This window comes from Scyliorhinus canicula, chromosome 3 (assembly GCF_902713615.1).
Source record: "Scyliorhinus canicula chromosome 3, sScyCan1.1, whole genome shotgun sequence".
Lineage (NCBI taxonomy): Eukaryota > Metazoa > Chordata > Chondrichthyes > Carcharhiniformes > Scyliorhinidae > Scyliorhinus > Scyliorhinus canicula.
The window spans coordinates 99,681,448-99,706,791 of record NC_052148.1 but is presented as its reverse complement, the minus strand read 5'-3'; the positions used below and the strand labels follow the sequence as shown (position 1 = coordinate 99,706,791).

Here is a 25,344-nt window from a genome sequence, read left to right as displayed (position 1 = left end):
TAGCCAGTGGAGGGTCCTTGCCCTTGTTGAGATTAGCTCAAGGAGCGCCATCCTGGCAACTTAGTGATCTGTATGGCTGAGATAGTCATTGAATAATGTTACTTAGTGACTGGACTGTTGGTATCAATTTGGTAGCCTTTAAAATTAATCAATGAATATAAATAAATAAACATCATGGGCAGGATTCTCCGAGCCCGCGCCGGGTCGGAGAATCGCCGGTTCACGGGAAATTCCCACCACGCCGTTCCGACGCTTGGCCGCCGATTTTACGCCAACCAGAGAATCAGCGCCAATCGTGCCCGCGCGGTCAGCAGTCCCAGACCAGCACCGCGGAAATAGGCCCCCGTGGCGATTCTCTGCGGGTGATCGACCAAACTCCTGTCGCGTTCCGGCGAGTCCCGCCGGTGTGGTTCCATCCTGGTACCACCTGGCGGGAGGTTGGACCCGCGGCCCCTGGGTGCTTCCGATCGGCGGGCGGCCGTGATCTAGGGGGGCCTACCTCCTTCCGTGCGGGCCTGCTGTCCAGTATCTGGCATGTTGCTTCGCGCCGGCGCGGGGACGGCAACCACGTGCATGCACCGACGCGGAGATGGCAACCAGCGCATGTGCCGATGCGGAGACGGCCGGCGCGTGCAGGCGCAGACCGCCATGCAGAGCCGCCTTTCGGTAACGGAGCAGCACGCAGCTCTTCGGCGCCGTGCTAGCCCCCTAAAAACCAGTGTATTGCTGGGCCAGGAGGCCCGTTGACGCCGGTGTACATCACTCCGGTGTTTACGCCGGCATCAACACTTGGCCGGGATTTCGGAGAATCTTGGCCCAGTAATTTGGAATAGTTCACTTTTGATACTTCAGTCTGGACAGTCAACTAGAAATAATTAAACTATCAACTTTAAAAGATATATCTTCAGAATAGTGGGGCGCGATTCTCCGCTGCCCACGACAGGTCGGAGAATAGCGGGAGGGCGTCCCTGACATTTTTCCCGCCCTCCCGCTATTCTCCCCCCCCCCCCACGGCCGCCCCACGTCACGAATAGCTGCTCACCGTTTTTTACGGCGAACAGCGATTCTCCCCAGGCCGATGGGCCGAGTTCCCAGGCCTTTACGGCCGTTTTTATGGCCGAAAACACACCTGCTTGCTGCCGTCGTAAAAACAGCCGCAGCATGCCCGTTCTGGGCATCCAGGGCCCCGATTGGCACGGCAGTACCACGGCCGTACTGGCGGGGCGGCCGAGGGAGATGACGGCCCCGCGCATGCGCGGGTTGGAGCCGTCCAATCCGCCCATGCGCGGCTGACATCATCGTGCGCGTCAGCCGGCGTGACGCATGGCGCGCGGACTTAGCGACGGTCGCTAAGGCCGCGATGCCGTGCTTCACGGGGACCTGCTGCTAGCCCCGCCCGGGGGGGAGAATCGGGTCCCGGGAAGGGGCGCGGAGGCTGCTCTGAAACACGGCCAGTTTCACGGCAGCCTTTATGACTCGCCGCATTTGCGGAGAATCGCACCCGTGGTACCTGGATTTAAATTGCTGAAAATGTTGTGATATGCATAAACGTGTTGGGAGAATGGGAGCAAAAATATTTTTCCCAAATGAACACACCTGGGGCTATTGCATCCCCAATTTGGGCTTGTTAACCATTGCACAACCCAAACTCTTCCTTGCCCCTTCAACTGAATGTTGATTTTCTTTGCACATAAAAATGCAGATCAACCCATTAGCAGTAAGTACACATGAAACTGTGCATGTGCATTGTTCATCAGCCTTACTCCCTTAATCTCCCATGCAAGAGAGCACATATGCATTGCATACAATTGTCCAGCAGTTTTCGCTCATAATTTTGAGGGTTTTATTGAATTTATGTTGGAATGCCTTTCTACTTTTAAGCAATTGAATGCAGGGTGTATAGGAGGATTAATTTTGCAAAATTCAGTGTTATACTTTTTTTGAAGGAGGCGATTCAGCTCTTCCAAGCTGCGTCAACCTTTCGAAAGAGAACTCTATCTGGGCCCATTCCCCCGCCCTGTCACCCTAACCCCGTAGCCTAACTTGCACATCTTTGGACTGAGTAAAGGGTTAATGAAACAAAAATATATTTGTGATTATGTAGATTATTATTGAACGCGATCTGTCAATGAGACTTTCACGTTTTGTCCCCTTTCTTACAACAATATCAAAATCTTTTTACATGAGCAAGACAAATGAGTGATAGGAGCTTCCCTGGCTGCTATCTGTTGAATCAAGTTATATTGGCAAGAGTCCAGTTTCACAGCGACAGGAAAACGTTTACTTACTCGTTGTCAAGGGACTCACTTCCTGCAAATGTAAATTGCAGAGAAGGGTCAAACGGCTGGAAAAAAAAACCCCGAAGGAGATACTGGTTATGAATGCTGCAGTATTTTATTTTCATAACTGATGGGATCCTCATACTGAACACTTTGTACTTACAGAACCAGAAATAACTGCAAATCCTGACTATTGGTTGTAGCCTATTTGATTGGTTGTTAGATTGTGCTGACAGTGGCTGGGGTGTGTTCACCCTTATCCTCTTTTTTTCTGCTGCTTGCCTGACAGAAATAAGCTCCTGCAGAACTGATTTTAGGTACGAAGAGCTTTTGTGCTACAGTTAGTTGTAAGCCTACTGTCTCCCAGAACCTTAATTGTTTCTGAGGTGACACATCTGAGCAGATTGTTCAGAAAACCCTTTGTGGTGAACATTTGCTGACAGATTTGGTATCAATACATTCTGACCCTCACAAGGAATTAGTCTTAAAAGCATTACATTTGTCATTTGTCTTGTTGAGCGATTCAAAGGATCCCTGTGGGTGATTTTTGTGAAATAATGGCAGCACAAGCAACAAGCCAGGATGTTGCAAACTCGCCTGATCCAAGGAAAGAATTTCGTCCAAATCCATTACTAAATGAAGCTCTTGTAAAGATCCTAAGTGGAAACTTGCTGGGACATGAAAGGCCTAAAGCTGCACGGAAATCACCATCCATTTCACCCAGGTTATCTCCTAACATTTCACCCAGAAATTCGCCACGGCTTCTGCGAAGGATGATGCTCAATAGAAGTCAAAAGATGCGTCGTTTTACAGTGGCTCATACCTGGTAAACATTATTCAATTGCATTAGCAATAATAACTGAATTTGTATGTTTATTATCTGAATTTTACTCTGTCAAAGTACATCGTTATGTATTAAGTGTTTTGCTCCATGGTATAACTTTTTGGCTGAAGTATTATTTTTGAAGGTAGATTATAAATGATTTCATGTTTTGTTATCATGAGACTTTTAGTTATAATCTTTCCAAACAGCTTGCTAGATGTGAAGTATCTTTTAATTTCACAAAATCAGATTTGTACAACATGCTTCTATTATTCCTACAAGTTTAAGATGCATTAGCTATGATATAAATAATCTGACATCAGCCTTGAATGAGCACCTTGCTAATGGTGTTTCATTCTATAATGCTGTTTAATTCTAGGTGTTTGCAATGTAGAAATAGGATAGGAAAGATTTGAAAAGAGACGGTTAAATTCACAGAATCCTTATTGGTATGCACTGCAAATGATTTATCACTGTAAACAATCTCAGATAACTGGGAAGAATACAATTCTTAATTGTTAAACAATTCTATCAAATTGCATCAGATTTTAAAAATTATTACCATTACAAAAACTTGCTGTGCGCCTTGAATGTTCTCCTTTTGAGAATTTCAGGGTTAAAAGTATTGTCAAAATGTGTTTGTGTTCAGCATCAAACCTGAGGTAGAGCAAGATCTTTTTATATCATTCTGGATTTAACCAATTCACAACTTGTATTTAAAAAAAATAATGTTTAGATCATGGAAAATAAAACACATTCTAAATTAGACAGCAATTAACTGAACAGTTGCAAAGATATTGTAGTCAGAATCAAATATTTATAATGCACGTACAATCTGTGTTTATACCGGCATATTGCAGCTGCTTGTGCTGGCAGACAAGAACACTGTTTCACAGATACGGAGAGTGCAAGTTTCTATCTAAAACATGTCCTTGGAAGTTGCGAATCCAGTCGAGGAACTGAATTCAGTGGGGGGGGGGGGGGGAACAGACTTGAGCAGGAACAGCTCAGGAATGAACCAGGGAAGACCATGACAGATTGGACCTGTACCCCCATTCCCGAGGTGCTTCTTAGCCCTGCTGCTTGCCTGTCATCTAAGCATTTACTCATCCGGCTGCCTGCTTACCTGCCGGCTCCCAAGTCTTTCCTCACACTGCTCAGTTGCTTACTTCCTAACTGGCCCAGTATTTGGCTCAGTTGCTTTCAGGTCAAGTTGCAGTTCAGATCATTTATTTTTTACTGGGGCACTACCATGGAATCAACAATATTGTGACATATTGGGATGTATATTTATGAGATTGTTTCAATTGCGCAGGTGATATGCAGAATGAATGAAGGGGTCTGAGAAAGTCTTGAATTTATATGGTGTCTTTTACAACCCCAGGATGCCTTGTTATAGCCAATAAGGTACCTTTGAAGAATAGCTTCTGTTGTCAGAAATTTGGCAGCTAATTTGTGCACAGCAAGATCCCACGAACAGCATTGTGACAATGATCAGATAATCTGTTTTAGTGATGTTGTCTGAGGAATAAATACTGACCAGGACACCAGAGAGCCCAAAATTGAAATGGTATGCCTGGTGTTGAAAGATTAAAACCAAATTAAATCTTTGTGGCTGCAGACAGACCAGCAGAAAATCTCCAACTGCATGGTTCACATTGTCTATAATGGTCAAGGTCACCATCACCCTCAGTGTTTATGACTCTGGCTCTTTTTCTGTTCCCACAGGGAATGTTTCATAAGCCATTCTGCAATAAATAGTTGCAATAAACAGAGGAGTTTGCAGAAGTATTTTATAGGCCAGAAGGTGGATGAGGGAAGACGCACACAATTAAGAGCCTGACTTGCTGCTTAAGTCAACCCACACTTAGCTAATCAATATGCCTTGCAACAATTGTCACTAAAGTGAACTATTTCAACAAGATTTATTTTCTGTGCTGCTATCACAGGTTTATCCTAAATTGATTTTCCTATTAGTGGTATGTATCATACGTTCATAAGGTATAGGAGCAGAATTAGGCCAGTTGGCCCATCGGGTTTGCTCCGCCATTTGATCATGGTTGATCTCAAGATGGCCTCAACTCCACCGTGCTGCCCGCTCTCCATAACTCATCAACACATTACCAATTAAAAATCTGTCCAACTCCTCCTAAAATTTACTCACTGTCCCAGCATTCACCGCACTCTGATGTAGCAAATTCCACAGATACACAGCCTTTTGGGAGAAGTAGTTAATCCTCAAATCTGCTTTAAATTTGCTACCTCTTATTCTAAGATTACGACCTCTCATTTTAGAATGCCCCACAAAAGGAAGCATCCGCTCCACGTCTATCTTATCCATACCTTTTATCACCTTGTATACCTCAATTTGATCGGCCCTCATTATTCTGAACTCGAGAGAATATAGGCCTAAACTGCTCAATCTCTCTTCATAAAAAAAACCCTCATCTTTGGAACCAATCTAGTGGACCTCCTCTGAACTGCCTCCAAAGCCACTACATCTTTGCTCAAATAAAGGGACTAATATTGTGCACCATGCGCAATGATCTCTTTAGCCCTGAATAAGTCATACGGACTCAAAACATTAATTCTGTTTCTCTCGCCACTGATGCTGCTAAACGTGTTGACTTTTTCTAGCATTTTCCGTTTTTGTTTCAGATTTCCAGCATCCACAGTATTTTGCTTTTATTTTGTGCTACATAGCCGAAGCAATAGGGCAATAATCTCAAAGTTTCCTGTGTTTGTACAGAGTGCTGGACTAACTGTACCACAGTGGTTAGCACTGTTGCTTCACAGCGCCAGGGTCCCAGGTTCGATACCAGGCTTGGATCACTGTCTCTGCGGAGTCTGCATAGAACATAGAACATAGAACAGTACAGCACAGAACAGGCCCTTCGGCCCTCGATGTTGTGCCGAGCAATGATCACCCCACTTAAACCCACGTAACCCGTATACCCGGTAACCCAACAATCCCCCCATTAACCTTACACTACGGGCAATTTATCATGGCCAATCCACCTAACCCGCACATCTTTGGACTGTGGGAGGAAACCGGAGCACCCGGAGGAAACCCACGCACAAACGGGGAGGACGTGCAGACTCCACACAGACAGTGACCCAGCCGGGAATCGAACCTGGGACCACTGGAGCTGTGAAGCATTGATGCTAACCACCATGCTACCGTGAGGCCCCATGTTACCCACATGTTACCCACATGTCTGCGTGGGTTTCATCCGGTGCTCCGGTCTCCTCCCACAAGTCTCAAAAGACGTGTTGTCAGCCGCAGGGTAGCTAGTGTCACCTGGAAGGAGGTGGCAGCGACCGTCAGCTCGGGGAGTGTCACCAGGAGGACAGGCACCCAGTGCCGTAAGAAGATCAACAACCTCCACCGGGCCGCAGGGTGGGTTGGTACCAGCCCCCGGCACTGGTCTCGCCTGACACACCCTCCCATTCCACCCCCCCCCCCCCCAAACAACAATGGGCTTGGCATCGGTCCCTTCCAGCACCAACCGTGCCCCAGCCGACCCATGTCCAGCAGTGCCACCCACGCTGCCAGGCCTGTCAGCAGCACCGCAAGGACAGCTTCCGCGGAGTCCAAGATATCATACATCTTGTGCAATACCTGTAAGGAATTGGCGAAGGTGTGAGACTGGTTACCTGTGGTGTCTCCCAACACGCTCTGCCCAATGTCTCCGGCTGCAGTGGGGGCCCTGAAATGAAAATGAAAAGCGCTTATTGTCACAAGTAGGCTTCAAATGAAGTTACTGTGAAAAGCCCCTAGTCGCCACATTCCGGCGCCTGTTCGGGGAGGCTGTTATGGGGTCACCGGATTCCAGACGCTATATTCCAGACACCCGCCGATAATGTTATCTGGAGCAGATGCTAGTCCCCTCCCGGTGCACACACCCACACTCTTGTCACTGGAATGTTCCTGGTGCTGGTACCAAGGCCCTGGGTGTTCAGATGTTGGCTGCTGCATCCGTGATGTTGCTTGTTGCAGTGCTCCGGCATAGCATCCAGGCATTAAGGTTTGATTGGGATGCTGGGCAATAACCTCCACATGCTGCTTGGCACGCCTATTCTCGGGGATCCACTTAACTAGTGGACTGCCAATTCCTTATTAGGAATAGCCTTCAGCCGTGTGGTCAGACACTTCTGCGTACAGTGGGAGCTATGGGTTGATGGTGGGACAGACAGGCAGGGGCTAGGTTTGGCTCCATTGTGGGTACACATGATCCAGGGGATGGCATGGCATACCCTAGGGTGCTGATACCTCCTCCCCCAGCCTGGGGGCAAACCCCTCCCACCGATGGTGGTCTACTCCCACCCAACCGAGGCTCGCCCACCATCCTCATCGGTCGCTGAGTCCGAAACTGAAATTGAACGAGCCGCCAACGGCAATGATCATCAGTTTTCACAGGTGCCACACGAAGGAGAAGATCTTGAACTGGGCAAAGCAGAAGCGAGAGCTGTAGTGGGCTGGTGCTGGTGTTTGCATTTACCAGGACTTGACGGTGGAACTGGCAAGGAGGTGAGCGGCTTTCGGCCGAGTGAAGATGGCATTGTACAACAGTGGAGTGCAGTTTGGAGTGGTGTATCCTGCGAACTCCAGAGACTTCTATTTTGAGACGGTGTAGGTGGCAGAGGCGTTTGTGAAGGCAGAAGGCTTGGGGCAGAAGTGAAGAATGGGACTGAAGAAGTGTTGTGGACTGTTGAAGGGGAGTTGGGAGAGTTTATATATGCAGTTTTGACCAATGTTGTTACTTCATGCTATTATAGAGGTTAAGATGTTATTGTTGTTCTTTATAGTGACGTTTTATTCTGAGATGTGTATGTTTGTTTGTTTTCCCGGGTCTGGGCGGGAGGGGAGGAGAGTGAATGTCGTGGCAGGGGCCCCCGCACTCGCAAGTTTTAGTCGGCTAGTGAACGGAGGTGTGGTGGGCAGAGGGGCTGTGGACATTGGAGCCTGGTGAGCAGATTTCAATGGGCCTAGGAGGTGTGAAAGGGGGAGGGGGGAGGGGATCGATACTGGGTGAGGCTTTTTCGAGAGGAAGTATAGGGAGGATTCTGGGAGGGGGGATGGGGTTCGATGTTAACAATGGAGAGGGGCGGGTCAGGCTCATTGGGCTGGGCCCGGAGTTATGATGATGGTGGATGGGAAGGGGGGGCAGACCCCTGTTTGGATAGTTACATGGAATGTGAGGGGGTTGGTAGCCCACTGAAGAGTTTGAGGATGCTTGCAGACCGGAAAAGCTTGAAGGCTGATGTGACGATGCTGCAGGAGACTTACTTGAGGGTGAAGGATCAGGTGAGGCTTAGGAAGGGCTGGGTTAATCAGGTATTTCACTCGGCTTTTGATGGCAGAGCGCGGGAGGTTGCGGTCCTGGATAGTAAAGGAGTGCGGTTCCAAATGGAGAAATTTGTAGCGGATCAGGGAGGTAAGTATGTGATGTGACCGGGGCATTGGAGGGGAGGCTGGTAGCATTAGTAAGTTTGTCGGGTCCCAACTAGGATGATGTAGGGTTTGTAAAGAAGGTGTATGGGGCCATCCCCAACGTGATTCACATTAATTGATAGTGGGTGGAGACTGGAACTTAGTGCAGGAGCCAAAATTGGACAGGGTGTAGCTGTGGTTGCTTGCCAATCAGGGAGGGCAAAGGCGTTGACTGGACTTACGGAGAAAATTGGAGAAGTAGATCCTTAAGAAGCTTAGGCACCCGGGGGAGCGGGACTATTTGTTTTTCTCTTCTGTTCTATTCGTGGATAGATTTTTTTGTGCTGGGAAAGACGCTGTTGGCCGGGGTTAAGGGGTTGGAATATTCGACAATTGAGATATCGGATCATGTGCCACATTGGGTGGACATGGTGTTGGAGAATGGGGCAGGGCAGAGGCCGTGGTGGAGATTAGATGTGGGGTTGTCGGGGGACGAGGGTTTTGTGATAAGATTGGGAAAGTAATTGAGGAATACGTGAGTTTTAATTGTACGGGAGAGGTCTCGCAGGCAGTGGTATGGAAGGCTTTGAAGGCGGTGGTGAGGGGGGAGATGATATCGTTTAAGACATAGGTGGACAAGGAGGAGAGGGTGGAGTGGCAAAGGTTATTAGGCGAGATGTTGGAAGTGGACAGGAGGTATGCAGAGGATGTGGATCCAGCACTTTTGGAAAAGAGGAAGGAGTTGCAGGCGCGTTTTGACAGACTATCCACAATGAAGGCAGTGCATCAATTGAGGCGGGTGAGGGGAGCAGTCTACAAGTATGGGGAGAAGGCAGGGTGAATGCTGGCAGGCCAGCTTTGGAGGGAGGTGGCATCGAGGGAAATTGTTCAGGTGCGGGATCGGGCAGGGAAGTTGGTGGTGCCCCAGGACCAGATTAATAGAGTGTTTGAGGAGTTTTATGAGAGGTTGTGTAGGTCGGAGCTACCGGTGGACGATCGGGGAATGCAGGAATTCAGGGAGGGTTTGGAAAACCTGAGATTGAGAGAGGAGGACAGGGCCATATTGGATGGGGTGATAGGGGAGAGGGAGATAAAGGAAGCGATTGGGAGGATGCAGTCGGGGAAGGTAGCAGGGCCGGATGGGTTTCTGAAATTTAGATATACTTTGACGCCGCTGATGATGGGGATGTTTGAGGACGCAATAGGGAAGGGGGTGTTGCCACAGACTTTGGGAGAGGCATCGATCTCCTTGTTGCTCAAGAAGGATTGGGTCGTACAGGCCCATATCACTCTTGAATATGGATGCAAAGGTGTTGGCGAAGTTATTGGCAGATAGGTTGAAGGAGTGTCTCCCAAGGTGATAGGGTAAGATCAAATGGGGTTTGTGAAAGGGTGGCAGCTCTTTTTGAATATTAAGAGGGTATTGAATGTAGTTATGGCACCGGCGGAGGGGAGGGAGGCAGAGGTGGTGGTGCACGGCAAGAAGGCGTTTGACCGGGTAGATTGGGGGTATTTGATGGTGGTTTTCAAGCGGTTTGGGATTGGACTGCGATTTGTGGAGTGGGTACAATTCCTATACAGGAGCCGAGTGCGAGTGTCCGGACGAATAAGGTGAATGTGTTGCAGCGTTTTTGTTGATCTTCAGTGCATGCCGATCTTTTTGCCAACATTTTTTAAGGAAGTGGAGAGGATGATTACCTCATTTATTTGGTGGGCGGGGGGGAGGCTGGCTAGGATTAGAAAGGTGCTGTTGCAGAGAGGACGGCAGTCAGAGGGTTGGGTCTCCTGAATTTATTGTATTATTACTGGGTGGTGAATGCTGAAATGGTAAGGAGCTGGATCAGAGGGGGGGGAACTCCCAGTGGGTTAGAATGGAGGAGAATCTGCAGAGGGTGGGATTGAGGGTTTTGGCAACAACGCCCCTCCCGATGGCCCTGGGAAAATATTCGGGGAGTCCGGTGGTGGTGGTGACATTGAAGATCTGGAGGCAATTGCACCAGCACTTTAAGTTGTGGACAGGGTCAAGAGAAATGTCGATTCGGGGGAACCATAGATTTGAGTGAGGGAAGTGGGATGGGAGTTTTTTTGGAGATGGGAGGACAGGAGAGTTAGGGTATTAAAGGATCTGTTTCTGGGGGGCTGGTATGTAAGGCTGAGATTTCACTAGGAAGGATGTGCAGAGCTTTCCGGTGGTGCCAACTCCTACATTGTTGGAAAAGGTGCTGACGACAGGGGGAATGGAGAGGGGAGCGGTGTCGGCAATTTATGGGGTGATTCTGAGAGAGCACAGGGTATCGCTGGAGGGGATTAATGCGAAGTGGGAGGAAGCATTGTGGGAGGGTATGGAGGAGAGTTGTGATGTGAGGTTCTCCGGAGGGCGAATGCCTCAACTTCATGCACGAAGTTAGGGCTGATATAGTTGAAGGTGGTGTATAGGGTGCACCTCACAAGGACAAAGATGAGCTGACTCTTTGAGGAGGTGGAGGATGTTTGTGAACGCTGTGGGAGGAGCCCCGCAAATCATGTTCATATGTTTTGGTCCTGCCCAAAATTGGAAGGATATTGGAGGGAGGTCTTCAGGGTAATCTCGAAGGTGGTGCCCATGAGGCTCAAACCAGATCCCCTGCCGGGGTTGGAGGTGGGTACAGAGGCAGATCCTTCCCCTCGCTGATCGCCCGAAGGCGGGTCCTGTTGGGGTGGAGGTCAGCTTCTCCGCCCTATGCCTCGGCATGGTGGGGGGTGGAGGGGGGCTGCTGGAATTTCTAACGCTCGAGAAAGTGAAGTTCGAGCTGAGGGGAAGGATGGAAGGGTTCTACAACTCATGGACTTTGTTTATCATGCCTTTTCAAGAATTGGATGACATCGAACATTGGGGGGGATGCGTGGGGGGTTGCACTGTATAGGTTATTGGTGATTATGTATGGGTTGATGGTGGAGTCTTGATTCTTTTTCTTTCGTATTCTGTATTTAAAATGTTGGGGGTTGTTTGGGGGTGGGTAGGATAAAGGGATTGTTGGCCAGGGGATTGCCGTTGTATTTGTTATTGTTGATTATTTGTTGGTGGATGTAAATTTGATGAAAATGTGTAAAAGGAGAAGAATGATACTTTTTTAAAAAATCCATGATCTTTAAATTTCTAAGTCCTGCAGGTCAAGAATGGACACAAGCTGACCCTCCATTGCCACCATTGCTTGCTTCTCCTCACTTGGTGGTTCTAGACAGCTTTCCTTCTCAAACACCTTATGAAAATATGCCAGTGTGTGTGGACCTGTGCTGGCACTTGAGACAGGTGGAGTGAATAGTGTAGGGTGTCATGAGGTTCTTGGTTCTTCAGGGATACTTCTGGTAACTTTTGCTGAAGCCACTCAAACAGACCTAAATGGCCAGTCACCTTGGAAGAATTGAGGCATTCAGCAAGTTAGTTCCCCATAGTTAATCATGGAATCTAGCGTAGACAGTAGTTGTGATGTAGGTAGACCTGGGCCGCCCACGCAAATGTATATTGTAAATAATAGGGAAGAAGCGGACTTCATAGAATCTGCAATGCAAAAGGAGGTCGCTCGGCCCATCAAGTCTACACCGGCCCTTTAAAGCGCACCCTACCTAAGCCCACACCGCCACCCTATCCCCATATCCAGCAACCCCACCTAACTTTTGGACACTTCAGGGCAATTTAGTGTGACCAATCCACATAACCCGCATATCTTTGGACGGTGGGAGGAAACCGGAGCACCCGGAGGAAGCCGACGCAGACACGAGGAGAACGTGCAGACTCCGCAGACAGTGACCCAAGCCGGGAATCAAACCCGGGTCCCTGGTGCTGTGGAGCAACAATGCTACCATGCCACCCTGATGACGGCAGCCCAAACTTGGAGGAAAGATTATCATCTGATGATGTTACTCTCAAACCCAGGCAAGAACTCTTGAACATTGGAACTTATTAATGTGTGGACACTACCAGAGTGGAAAAATAGGTAATAATCAATAGATTGGCTTGGTCCTCCAGGGGATATTCATTTGCTGTTTTCAGCTTGATCCTTCATATTATTAACAGGCAGTGATCTGAATTAATGTCTGCACCAGGGTAATTGACGGCATGAAAAATGCGTTAAACTGAGACGGTCTGTAAAATAGAAAACAAAACATCATGCGTGAATGACTGATGTAATACTAGATATGATGGAGAAAAGGAGATAGAATAAGAACAATAAATAAAAATGTGACACTGGAAAAGCAGATAAGAAAAACATGTACCGCAGCCAAGGAGAAGTGATTTGTAGACTGTGACAAGAAAATGAAGAACTGAAGAAAATGCGCAACATGAGAAAAGAGCATTGCATGAGAAAGTTGAAGCACTGACAGACAAGAGAAGAATAGCTATTAAAAAAGGCCATATAAGGAGCGAGGAAGCAGAACTCCTCTCTGAAAAAGAAAGTGTAGAGAAATAATGGGTGGAGTATATCAGAGAGCTCTGTGACAATGACAAAAGCAAGTGAATTGGCACCATCAGAGGGACCTACGAGCGGCGGCGTGTAAATCTCGGGGGCCGGGCCTTGACGCTTGCGTCAAAGCAGCACGCCTGGAATGACGCGGAAGGCGGCGCCTAAGTGACGTCAGCTGTGCATGCGCAGATTGGCCGGCGCCAACCCACGCATGCGCGGGTGCCGTCTTCCCCTCCACTGCCCCGCAAGACATGGCGGCTTGATCTTGCGGGGCGGCGGAGGGAAAAGAGTGCGTCTTTTAGAGACGCCGGCCCGACGATCGGTGGGCACTGATCGCTGGCCAGACATCTCCTGAGCACGCCCGTGGTGCTCGATCCTCCCTCCGCCCCCCACAAGCCCCACACACAGAGGTCGAGCGCTGTTCACGCCGGCAGCGACCAGGTGTGGTTGGCGCCGGCGTGAACCGGTCGGGTTCGGCAGGCCGCTCGGCCCATCCGGGCCGGAGAATCGCTGGTCGCCGTGAGAAACGGCGAGCGGCGATTCTCCGAGCGGCCTGTCGAAAAACGCGACACGCCATTTTGGGGGGTGGGAGAATCGCGAGGGGTGCCAGGCATGTCATGATTCGCCCGCCCCTCCCGCGATTCTCCCACCCGGTATGGGGTGCGGAGAATCGCACCCTATGAATTTTGTTAACATTAAGACCCTGGCAGACCTGTACAACAAAATGTTGAGAACAGGATTGCTACTGAAAATCTTATGGAATCAGTATTCATTAAGCCCCCAAAGAAACAAAAGCCTTCATGTGTTCAGAGCATAGGACAATAAGCTTCATTAGCCATGTGATGAAAATGTTTTGAATGATCATGTTGGGAAGAAACTAACATTCTGTTGAAGCAGAGATGGATGATAGCCAGTCAGGCTCCAGACCAAAGCAAGGAACAAGAGAGAGGATCTTTAACTTGAGAGTAGCCATTCAAAGATACCTGGAAATGCAAAAACCTGTGTTTGTATGCTTTATATGCTGAGAAGACATTTGATAAATCCACCGTCAGAAAATAATGGAGTGCTTAAACAACCTAGAAATTGAAGTGATGAAATAATAATTCAGAATCTATATTGGAATTATGTGATTCAATAGCGGCCTGTCTAACAGTTTCCTAATCAGAAGAGTTGTGTGTCAGGAATGTGTTATGTCCCCAAAACTGCTCACCCTGTACATTGAAGCTTTATCAGAGACATAGAAGGTCTACCAGGTAGTAACATTGGTGGGTTAAATGTAAAAAAAATTTAGATAAATGGATGACACTGCACTGATTACAGAGTCAGAAGAGGCACTACAGGAATTTGTCAATGAAGTGAAAGCTAAAAGCGAGGAACATGGATGAAGAATGATTGTAAAGAAGACCAAGACAATGGTGATAAGCAGAGACCTCACCCTGCAAGTCAAAACTGAAGTAAATGGACATCCTGGGACAAGTGAAAAGGTTCACATACTTTATCAGAGACCACAGGATGTGACTGTGATATCCAAAGGAGAACTGAGGAGACCAATTTTGTCCAAATTAAGGATGTTCTAACATCAAAGAAACTGAACCTGAGTCTATGTTATCTATGTTTTTGTCTCAAAGACATGGACAATGACCAAATAAATTATTGATGAGCTGAATGTATTCAAGATGTGGGCATATAAAAGGACGTTCCACAAATCTTACACAGACGGAAAGACTGAAGAAGAAGTTTTTGAAATGGTTGGAAAAATGAGCAAGTTAGTGCAGAACATCAAATAGAGATACAATACTCCAGTCACATCATTAGAGCAGACGGTCGACAAAGACAATTATTGAAAGGTAAAGATTTATGGAAAATTGATGGAGAGGGAAGTAAAGGAGAAACTGGAAGATGGATATAATGCACAGGATGCATTGACCTCTGTAACATTTTCCACCTTGATCTGCTGCTGAAACCTTAATTATGTGCCTCTGTTACATCAGGACGTTGCTATTCCAATGCTTTCATGACTGGCCTCCCAATTTCCTTCTTCCAAAGATTTGAAGTGATCAACAACTTTGCTGCCCACATCCTAACTCGCACAAAGTGCCATTCACACTTCACCCCGAGGCTCACTGGCCGACATTTGGCTCTTGGTCTGGAAACGAATCCATTTTAAATTTCTCATCCTAGTGTACAATACCTCCATGACCTCTCTGCCTTATAACCTACCCCTTCTTTACATTTGTCTAGGATCTCTTTTCTTCTCTAATCCTGGTCTCCTGCCCATCTCCACCATTGTTGCTATGCTTTCAACTGCTTAGATGCTAAGCTTTAAAATTCCCTTCCTGAATCTCTCCTTGTTTCTACCAGTCTGCTCGTGAAGACACTCTTTAAAACCTATCTCTTTGACCATGTATCTCATGACATTGTGGATGTCAAATTCTATTTGATAACTCTGATGAAATCCTACCCCTCTTGTGAGCACTTGGTAGAATTCCTGGCTCTGTGACCCTGACCTTTAAAAGTGATTGCCCACAGGTCGGATTTTCATTCCGGGGCCAGGCTGGATTGCAAGTCCGGTCCACTGCCTCCAGATAGAATGCAGAGGCTGCTGGGTGGGAAAGCGGCCTGGACAGAAGGTCTGCCTCTGTGCTCTAGCACTGTATTGAAATAAATTAAGAAAATAATGAAACAAAACACAGCCCCTCCACACACACACTCCCCTTGTCCCATCTGTGCCAACCTATGCCACCTCATGCCCAACAACAAACCCCCAGATACCTCATACCCCCAATGCCAAAACATACCCCTCTATCTGCCCAATTTCTCCTCGTACCCTCTGTGCCCCCCCCCCCCCCTCTCTCTCCCCCCCCCCCCCATATCCTCATGATCCTTTATAGTTCCTATTCTAATTTAGTGGCATATCAACCCCTGGCCCCCACCCATCACCCTTTGCCCTTGTCTCTTCTATGCAAACTCACCTATTATCGTTTGACAGTTCCGTAACAGCTCCAAAAAGCTTATGCAAAAAAACTCTTTAAAAAATATATATTTTATTCAACCATAATTTTCATTATACACAAACAACAACACAACAACTTCCCAAATCCCCTCTCTGTCCCCCTCACCCCCATGAAAAAAAACTAACCTCAAACAAAATACTGAAAAAAGACAACCTCCCACGCCCCCACTCCCTAACAGCTGAGAGTACAGTTCCCTGAAAAAGGAGATGAAAGGCTGTCACCTCATGTAGAACTTTCCACCGACACGCTCATGGTATACTTCATCTTCTCAAGGTGCAAAACTTCCATCAGTTCCCCCAGCCACGCTGAGGCCTCAGGCGGCACCAGGGACCTCCGACCAAGCAGAACCCACCTCCGGGTTATTAGCGAGGAGAGGGTTAGGACATCTGCTTGCGCCCCTGTCTGCAGCACTGACAAGTCCAATACTCTAAATATGGCCACCAACAGGTACCACTCCAGCTGAATGCCCAAAATCCCTGACATTCTATCAAAGAAGAAGACCCAGAAACTAACAAGTTCGGGGCTAGACCAAAACATGTGCGCATGATTCACCGGCCTCGTGGAACACTGCTCACACCAACCTCCACCCCCGAGAAGAGCCCACTCATAGGCACCCTGGTCAGGTGTGCCCTATGCACCACCTTGAACGGGATCAGGTTTAACCTAACATTGATGTTGACCCGGTGAAGAGCCTCACTCCACACTCACCCCTCAAAGCCCAAACACAGCGTACCTTCCCAATTCCTCTTTACCATCTCCAACGAAACCTGCTCTGTCGTCAACATCTGCCCATAGATCTACAAAATCTTACCCTCCCCTAACTCGGCCAAGGACACGACCCTGTCCATAAGCGAAGATGAGGGTACCAAGAGAAATGAAGGAAGTTCTTTGCGTAAAACAACATGCACCTGAAAGTACCTGAAAACATTCCCTCTCAGGAGCTGGAACTTCTCTAGCAACTCATCCAAGTCGGCAGTTCTACCTTCCAGAAGCATGCCCCTAAACCACTCCAATCCCCTCCCTCTCCCATGTCCTAAACAATGAATCTAAGCCAGATGGCACAAATCTATGGTTCCTGCAAATCAGAGCTAGCAGAGCCATAGATCCCAGTTTAAAATGTTGCATAAACCGATTCCAAATCCTCCGAGTGGCTTTCACCACCGGACTCGAAGAGAAATTAGCAGGGGAAAACGGGTGTGCTGCAGTAGCCAGGACTCCCAGACCTGACCCTATGCACGATGCCTGTTCCATTCACCCTCATATTGTGTCTAGATCCTTCAACCACTCCTACACCTTATTGACATTTGCCACCCAGTAGTCGAACAACAGATTGGGTAGTGCCAATCCCTGACTGCCTATCCCTTTGCAAAAACATCCTCCGAACCCTTGGTGTCTTACCAACCCAAACAAAAGTAGATATCAATTTATTAGCTCTGCAAAAGAAAGACTTGAGGAAAAAGACTGGGAGACACTGGAACAAAAACAAAAACACAGGGAGAATATTCAACTTTACTGTCTGAACCATTCCTGTTAAAGTCAGAGGGAAGACAGCCCACCTTTTCATATTGGCCTTCACCCCTCCCCCAGACTAGAAAAGTTACGTTTATGGAGCGTGGCCCATTCATGTGTCACACGGATTCCCAGATACCAAAAGCTAGTACTGGCTGGACGAAATGGCAGCCTCCCTCTCCTCAGGGGATTTACCAAGAAATATTCACTCTCTTACCCAGATTCAACTTGTATTCCGAAAAGGACCGAAACTTCCTGAGCAACTCTATTATCTCCCCCACATTGAAGAGTGGGTCTGTGACATATAATTAATCGTCTGCATATAAGGACACTCCATGCTGCCACCCGACGCGTTCTATCTCCCTCCACTCTGTAGACAACCTCAGAGCAATGGTCGGCGGCCCAATTGCTAAGGCAAACTAAAGCGGAGACAATGGACACCCCTGCCTTGTATCCCTGCTCAGCTGAAAATATCCCTGAGCTCAGGGGCCCTGTACAAAAGCATAATCCATTAAATAAATTTTGGCCCAAAGCCAAACTGCCCAAGGATCTCAAAGAGGTACCCCCATTCAACCCTATCGAACGCTTTCTCTGTATCCATTGAAATAATCACCTCTGGCTCGGTCCCAAGGGAGGGTGAAAAAAACACATTCAACAATCTCCTAATATTGGCCGACAACTGCTGGTCCTTAAAAAATCTAGTCTGCTCTTCCGAGATCACCCAGGTAGGCAGGGCTCCAAAAACATTGCCAATCAGAGCGTAGAAGGTGAGACTGCCTCATTCCTGTTGAACTCAACATAGTCCCCAATAGCAGAGGACATCAGCTCACAAACTACCTTATCCATGAGCGAAGCTATGTCCAATCTCCATGGGGGTTGTTGAGAGCGGCCTGGCTCCAAACATCAAGCCCACCATATGCGGAGTACCCCGCACCCCAGGGACAAGAGACCTACCCAGCTCAAAGAAGTAAATCCGGGAGTAAATCCGATGGACTTTAGAAGAAAAGAAAACTCCTTACCACGGAAGCTTAAATCACCACAGGCCTGCCCCCCCCCCCCCCCAAATGTGTTCCATGAACACAAATAACTCCTTCACCATGCCAGATGGACTCAGACTTGGTGCTCGACCTATCCAACCTAAGATCTAAAACAAAATTGAAGTGTTTCCCCCCTCCCCTCCATAATTAACTAATGTGAACCAAGGTCTGGGATAGAAGCCAGCAATTTATTTATGAATGATGAGTCATCCCAGTTCGGTGCATACACATTGATGAACACCGCGGGAGTACTCGCCAGTGACCCACTGATAATTACATACCTCCTACCTGGGTCTGTCAATATATCAACCGCAGAAAACGGCATCCTCTTATTAATCAACACAGCGACCCTCACGTCTTACATCAAAACCAGAGTGATATACATGCTCCACCGAACCCTTCTGCAACCTTGTTTGATCCTTGATTCTCAAATGGGTCTCCTGTAGGGAAAACCACATCTGCCTTCAAACATCTCAGATGCTCAGACACCTGGGAATATTTTTTCATTGAGCTATTTACCCCCCCCCCCCCCCCCCCCCCCCCCTTCATATTCCATGTTATCAACTGGCCAGGGAGCCTCTGATACCCTCCCTCACCTCCGATGACCCAGGATCAGCCATATCCACCCTGTGAGGTAATCCAGCAGTACCCCAACTTGCGCCACCTCTGGGCCCACCCCTAAGATGGCCACCACATCCCCCCATCAAGCCAGTCCAAAAACAAAGGAACCAACGCCATCAACTGGCCACCCCTCCCAGCTCAACTCCACCCATAAAACCACACAACCAACAGAGAAATAAAACCCCCTCCCCCGACCACCAATCCCAAACCAAACAGAAATAAAAAATCTAAGCTTGTTACCTTAAAAAACAGACATTTCCCCTTCTCCGCTTCCATTAACTAGCAATACTGCTGGCAGGGTAACCCCGAACAAGGTAGAAATCAAAGTCAAATAAACAGTATATCAACAATCAATCCCTCTGCCCAAACCAAAATTTAATACAGAACCCTCAAGGAAAATCAACACCTAGCTCCCCTCTCCCACAAAAATACAAAAATAAAAGACTCCCAACAGTGCAATATACAACCCCAATTTCACCCAAAATGAATACTCACCAACAAACCTAGTCACAGCCCCAAACCCTCCCCTGCATTCAAAATTCCCACAAAACATCCACACACAGATGAACTAACAAAGAACAAACAACAAACTCCATAGTCCTTAAGCACTTTAGTTCACCCCAGTCCATGCTTCTTGACAAACTCATTCGCATCCTCCGGCACGTTGCGTAATCTTTGGAAGTCACCCAAAGGCGAGCTGAGTACACCACACCAAACCTCACGTTGCTCTTGTACTGCGTTGCCTTGGCATTATTAAACACTACACACCTCCCGCCAGCTCTGCCCCAACATCTTGGTATATTCTGATGGCATGGCCCTTCTCCTACAGTCGTGATAGTCCTTCGTTTGCCTCAGGACCCACTCCTTATCCAGGTTTCAATGAAACGTGACTATGATTGGCCGTGATGGCTCCCCAGATCTGAGCTTCTGCCTCAGTGATCTATGGGCCCATTCCAACTCAGGAGAGGATGGAAAGATGTCCTTCCCCACCAACTTTCTGATCATCTTCGACATATAGTCCATGGAGTTGGAACCCTCCAGGCCCTCCGGCAGCCCAACGATCCTTATGTTTTGCCGTCTGGGGGCAGCGTGGTGGCACAGTGGTTAGCACTACTGCCTCACAGTGCCAAGGTCTTAGGTTCGATCCTGGCTCTGGGTCACTGTCCGTGTGGAGTTTGCACATTCTCCCTGTGTTTGCGTGGGTTTTGCCCCCACGACCCAGAGATGTGCAGATTAGGTGGATTGGCCATGATAAATTGCCCCTTAATTGGAAAAAATGAATTGGGCACTCTAAATGTTTTTACGTTTTGCCGTCTGGGATAGTTCTCCAATCATTAACCTTGACCTTTCGTGCTTTATGCTCCAACCAGTAACGCCATCTCTCCCTCCAGGGAGACATATCGATCACTATGATAAGGGAGCACCACCTGCACCTTCTGTATCATTACCCATTGTATCCGCCGGTCGATCTTGTCCATGGCTGCCCGAATTGGGGGTAAATACTCCTCCATTGCCTCCTCAAGATCCTCAGCGATTGCCTGCCGCTGCTTCTTAAATTCATCGGTCAAGAAGTTAATCAACTTCTCAGTCAATCACTGAAGGGCCACTGTCATGTTTCCCTGTGCTGAGATCGAGATATGTTTGGGTCTGACAATGATCCCTTGCTCGGCTTCTTCATTTTGCCGTATTTACCGTACACTACTCGAACGAGGGAATTTTATTCCATGAAGCTACATCAATTTTTTCCAAAGAAATTGCCCATATGTTGGGCCAAAAGCTCCTAAACCAAGTGCCCTGGTGTGAGCCATCGCATGTACGACTGCTCACCACATAGTCACCACTGGAATTTGAATTTATTAACTTTTTACGCACAATCATGTTCACTTTTAACAATTCCATAAGGATGCATTACCTCTCCCAAAGAGTGCCTAATCTGTCCAGGGACCAAATACAAAGGGTACCTGAACCCTCCAAAGGCTACCAAATGAATCCCCAAAGTTCAGACATCCTCACCTGACCTAATCTGCACACTCTGGGTTTCACAATGCTGGCCCACTTTACTGGAGGCAGCTGTTTACTTAAATGGCTATCTGCCTCAATAAACTGTGCACATGTAAACCTTGGCCTGACTCCACTCCCACCCGGCAAAATGGAACATATATTTGGGATGGGGCCTTAGAATTTCCAGCCACTCTCAGAAAATCTGGGCCTCCATAAACTTCAACTCACCCAAAACCGTTGGTCATATCTTATTCTGTTGCAAGCCCCACCAGGCCACACTTACTTATCATTACTGTCCGACTGACCAATATTGACGCCCATTTCACTGGTGCCTCAAAAGTCTTGTTTTTGTGTTTGAATCACACTAGAGCATGATTACTTCGTTATTTCAGCTTTCCAACATGCTCACCTGGAACACCCCCTTTATTTGACTCTGGTCTTTGGTCCATTCCAATTCTGTCCTCCTATTGATGGTCATCCTTTCAAGTGGTCTGGGATTCCCTGGCTAAAATTCTTGACCTCATCTGTTTCCCTTCTTGTAGCACAATTCTCTGAAAAAGCTTTTGATCACCATTTTAAACTTCCTTAAGCTAGCAACCACTCAACCTCAGTACATCTCTGATGTCCCTTAGCCCACACTAAAGGTGCTAGGTGGATGCAAACAGCTATTGTTTTGATGAGATATTAACACAGTATACATCAACTCATGGTAGTCTTAGTCACGAAAATTCATTGTAAGCAGACAAACGGATGGCTTTCCATTGATTTCATAAGCAGAATAGCCGTGTAACAGAGAACACACTGGCAGCCATTCAAGTGAAAGTAAAGCTCAAACAATTTGTCGTCAGTTGAATCCCAAAATTGGTTCAGTGCCAGCAATCCACTGCCAAATAGCCAGTATTTTCATGCTATTAGCAATTTTTCATCACAACTACCACTTCTTTATCAGTATAACTTTCAGGCTGTGATATATGATCTCACAAAATATTGGCCCTGTAATATCAGATCTCGCATAGTTCAGGGCTATGCATCAAAATGCAAATGATATCACCTTGTTTGGTAAAGTGAATTATAGAGCAGTTGTTATCAATGTAAACAGGAAGCTATTTATCGTGGAAGAAAAACATATTTCTTCCTGAAGCTTGAAGAGTTTTCCTGTCAAGCTTTATTGCTACTGTGAAGTAAAATTTTGTTATCATATATGGAAACAGCTGTAACACTGAGTAGAATTATTTAATTAAGTCAGATAGCCAGCTGCAATAAACTGAAGTCTGTTATTAATCAAAAATAGTATCCTGCTGATCACCACATACTGCCCTCCCTAAGCTGATGCATCAGTACTCTACTATGTTGAAGACCATTTGCACTGAGTATGGCAAGGGACACAGAATGCACTCTGGGTGGGGGCCTTCAATGCCCATCACCAAGCTTGGTTCACCTGCAACACTACTGACTAAGCTGTCTGACACCTAAAAGATCCAGCTGCCAGATTTGGTTTGCAGCAGGTGGTGAGAGAACCTGCTTGATCTGGTCCTTAGCAATCTACCTGTGGTAGATGTCCATGATAGTACTGGTATGAGTAACCACCATGTTCCCCATGTGAAGATGAGGTTCCATCTTGCCATTGAAGGTACCTTGTTGTGTGACATAGTCTCTGTACTAAATGGCATAGGTTTAGAAATGATCAAACAGCGAGCATCTAATGAACATGGCAACTATGAGGTCTATGAGCCAACAACTACAGCAGAATTGTTTTCCACCACAATCAGTAAACTCACAGCTCTGCCTCTCCCTCATTTACCATTACTATCAACCAGGAAACCAGAACTAGTTCAATAAGGATTGTAGAAGAACATGCCAGGAGCAGAACCTGGTGAAGCTACATAGTGTCTGTGCGAGCTCTTTGTAAGAGCATCTCAACTAGCTTCAGACCCTTCCTTTTCATTGTAGCCCTCCAAATTATTTCTTATAAGGTTCTCCTTTGAAAGCCATGATTGAATCTGCCTCCAAGAGAGTCTTGGGCAGTATATTTCAAATTCTAACCATTTGCTGAGTAGGAACATTTTTCCTCATGTCATACTGCTTCAGTTTCTCTACCCTGCTGCAATGGGAACAATTCCTCCCTATCTACTCATCTAGACCCCTCATGATTTTGAACACAATGTTCTCTTAACCCTTTCCTGTCCAACAAAAACAACCTCAGCTTTTCTATTCAATATGGCCATTATCCCGAGAACCATTCCGTCCCCTCTTTAAAGCCTTCACATCATTCCTAAAGTCTGATGCCCAGTATTAAGCACAACACTCCATTTAAGACTGAACCAGTGTTTCAGAAAGGTTCATTGTAATTTCCTTTCCTGTTCTGCTCTATAACTCTACTTGTAAAGATAAGGATTGTTGATGCATTTTTACCTACTTTTTCAACCTGCTCACCACCATCAAAGATTTTCACATCACATAGACTCCCAGGTCTCTCTGTTCCTGCATATCTATGGAATTGCAACATCTATTTTTGTTGTGCCAAATCTTTCAGTCAGTGGATTGTCATAGACTGGACATATGACTGAAGATGCACATTGGCACTCTGTGAAAAGGCTGACCCACCTCCATGGGAATTGTCCAGGAAGTTTCAACTTCCATTCAGCAATTTCCCTGTTCCCCAGAACCCCCTGGGAATGCCTCCAGATCTGAGCTAGAGCCAGAGGCTTGGGAGAGATCCACAGAAATGTTAATCTGGGTAACAATGTAACTGACCACCCCCCCTTTGATTCTCAGTCTACCCCTGCCACGCGACTACCCTGATCCAATCACACCCAGGCCACCCAACTACCCACCCCTCCCTACCTGACCCATCACGACAACTCTCTGACCCAACTCACCCACATCTCTGGCCTGACTACACCTGTGGATGACACCCAACTTTGAAGCATTGTAAACTGTGAAGATGATAGTGTAGAACTGTGAAGAAGATAGCATAGTGGCAGCACAGTGGTTAGAATTGCTGCCTCATAGTGCCAGAGACCTAGGTTCACTTCTGGCCTGGGGTGACTGTCTGTGTGAAGTTGGCATATTTGCCCCGTGTCTGAGTTAGTTTCCTCCAGGTGCTCCAGTTTCCACTACAGTCCAAAGATGTGAGGTTAGGTGGGATTATGGGGATAGGGCAGGGGAGTGGGCCTAGATAGAGTACTCATATTGAGGATCGGTGCAGGCTCGATGGACTGTGTGGCCTCCTTCTGCACTTTAGGGATACTCTGCATCCTATGGAAATTCAAAAGGACATAGGCAGTTGGAGTAGGGAGATAGGTGGCAGACGAAGTTCAGTGCGAAGAAGTGTGAAGTGATGCATTTTGGTAGAAAGAACTTGGCGAGACAATATAAAATAAGGGGTAAAATTCTTAAGTGAGTGCAGGAGCAGAAGGACCTGGTGTATATCTGCATAAGACTTTGAAGGTGGCAAGACAGGTGGAGAGAACAGTTAATAAAGGATATAGTATTATGGGCTTTATTAATAGGGGCATAGGTTTCAAGAGTAAGTAGGTTAAGCTGAACTGATACAAGATGCTAGCTAAACTTCAGTTGGAATATTGTGTGGAGTTCAGGACACCACATTGTGGGAAGATTGTGAAGCATTGGCAAGAGTGCAGAGGAGTATATAAGAATTATAAGAATAGTTATAAGAACAGTTCTAGGGATGAGAAACTTCAGTTATGAGGATATATTGGAGAAGTTGGGACTGTTCTCCTTGGAGTGAAGAGGGTGAGATTTGATAGAGATGTTCAAAATCACGAGGGCCGATCGGGTGAAACTGTTTCCGCTCGTAATTGAGAATGAGAGGGCAAGATTTAAAATGATTTACAAAAAACACAAATGTGACGAGAGAAAAAACTTTTTCACACAGCAAGTGTTTCAGATCTGGAATGCACTGCCTGGAAGTGTGGTGGGGACGGGTTCAATCAAGGCATTCAAGAGGACATTAGATGATTATTTTAATGGAAACAATGTACAGGAGTATGGGGAAAAGGCAGGGAAATACGTCATGATGCTCGTTTGGAGAGTGATGCATACACGATGGCCAAATGGCCTCCTTCTGCGTCCTAACAATTATGCGATTCTGTGAAGTTCAAAGTTAGAAAAGATTGTCTTAAGTCAACATTATTATTAAATTTGGAGCCTCTAAACAAGTG

General features: G+C 47.0%; 1 protein-coding gene across 5 annotated transcripts in view; it reads left to right on the top strand.

The window, feature by feature from the left end:
• The window catches only part of pde4d (phosphodiesterase 4D, cAMP-specific), a 1,491,178-nt gene that overhangs the window by 462,174 nt on the left and 1,003,660 nt on the right, over positions 1-25,344 (top strand). Inside the window, exon 1 of one of the 5 annotated variants that reach the window (XM_038790968.1) lies at positions 2,586-3,105. The exons of the other annotated variants lie outside the window; for them this stretch is intronic. Coding sequence (XP_038646896.1) covers positions 2,837-3,105 — 269 coding nt within the window. The 5' untranslated portion in view covers positions 2,586-2,836. Of the gene's footprint in view, positions 1-2,585; positions 3,106-25,344 lie in introns of those variants that run through there. 5 annotated transcript variants of the gene reach the window in all.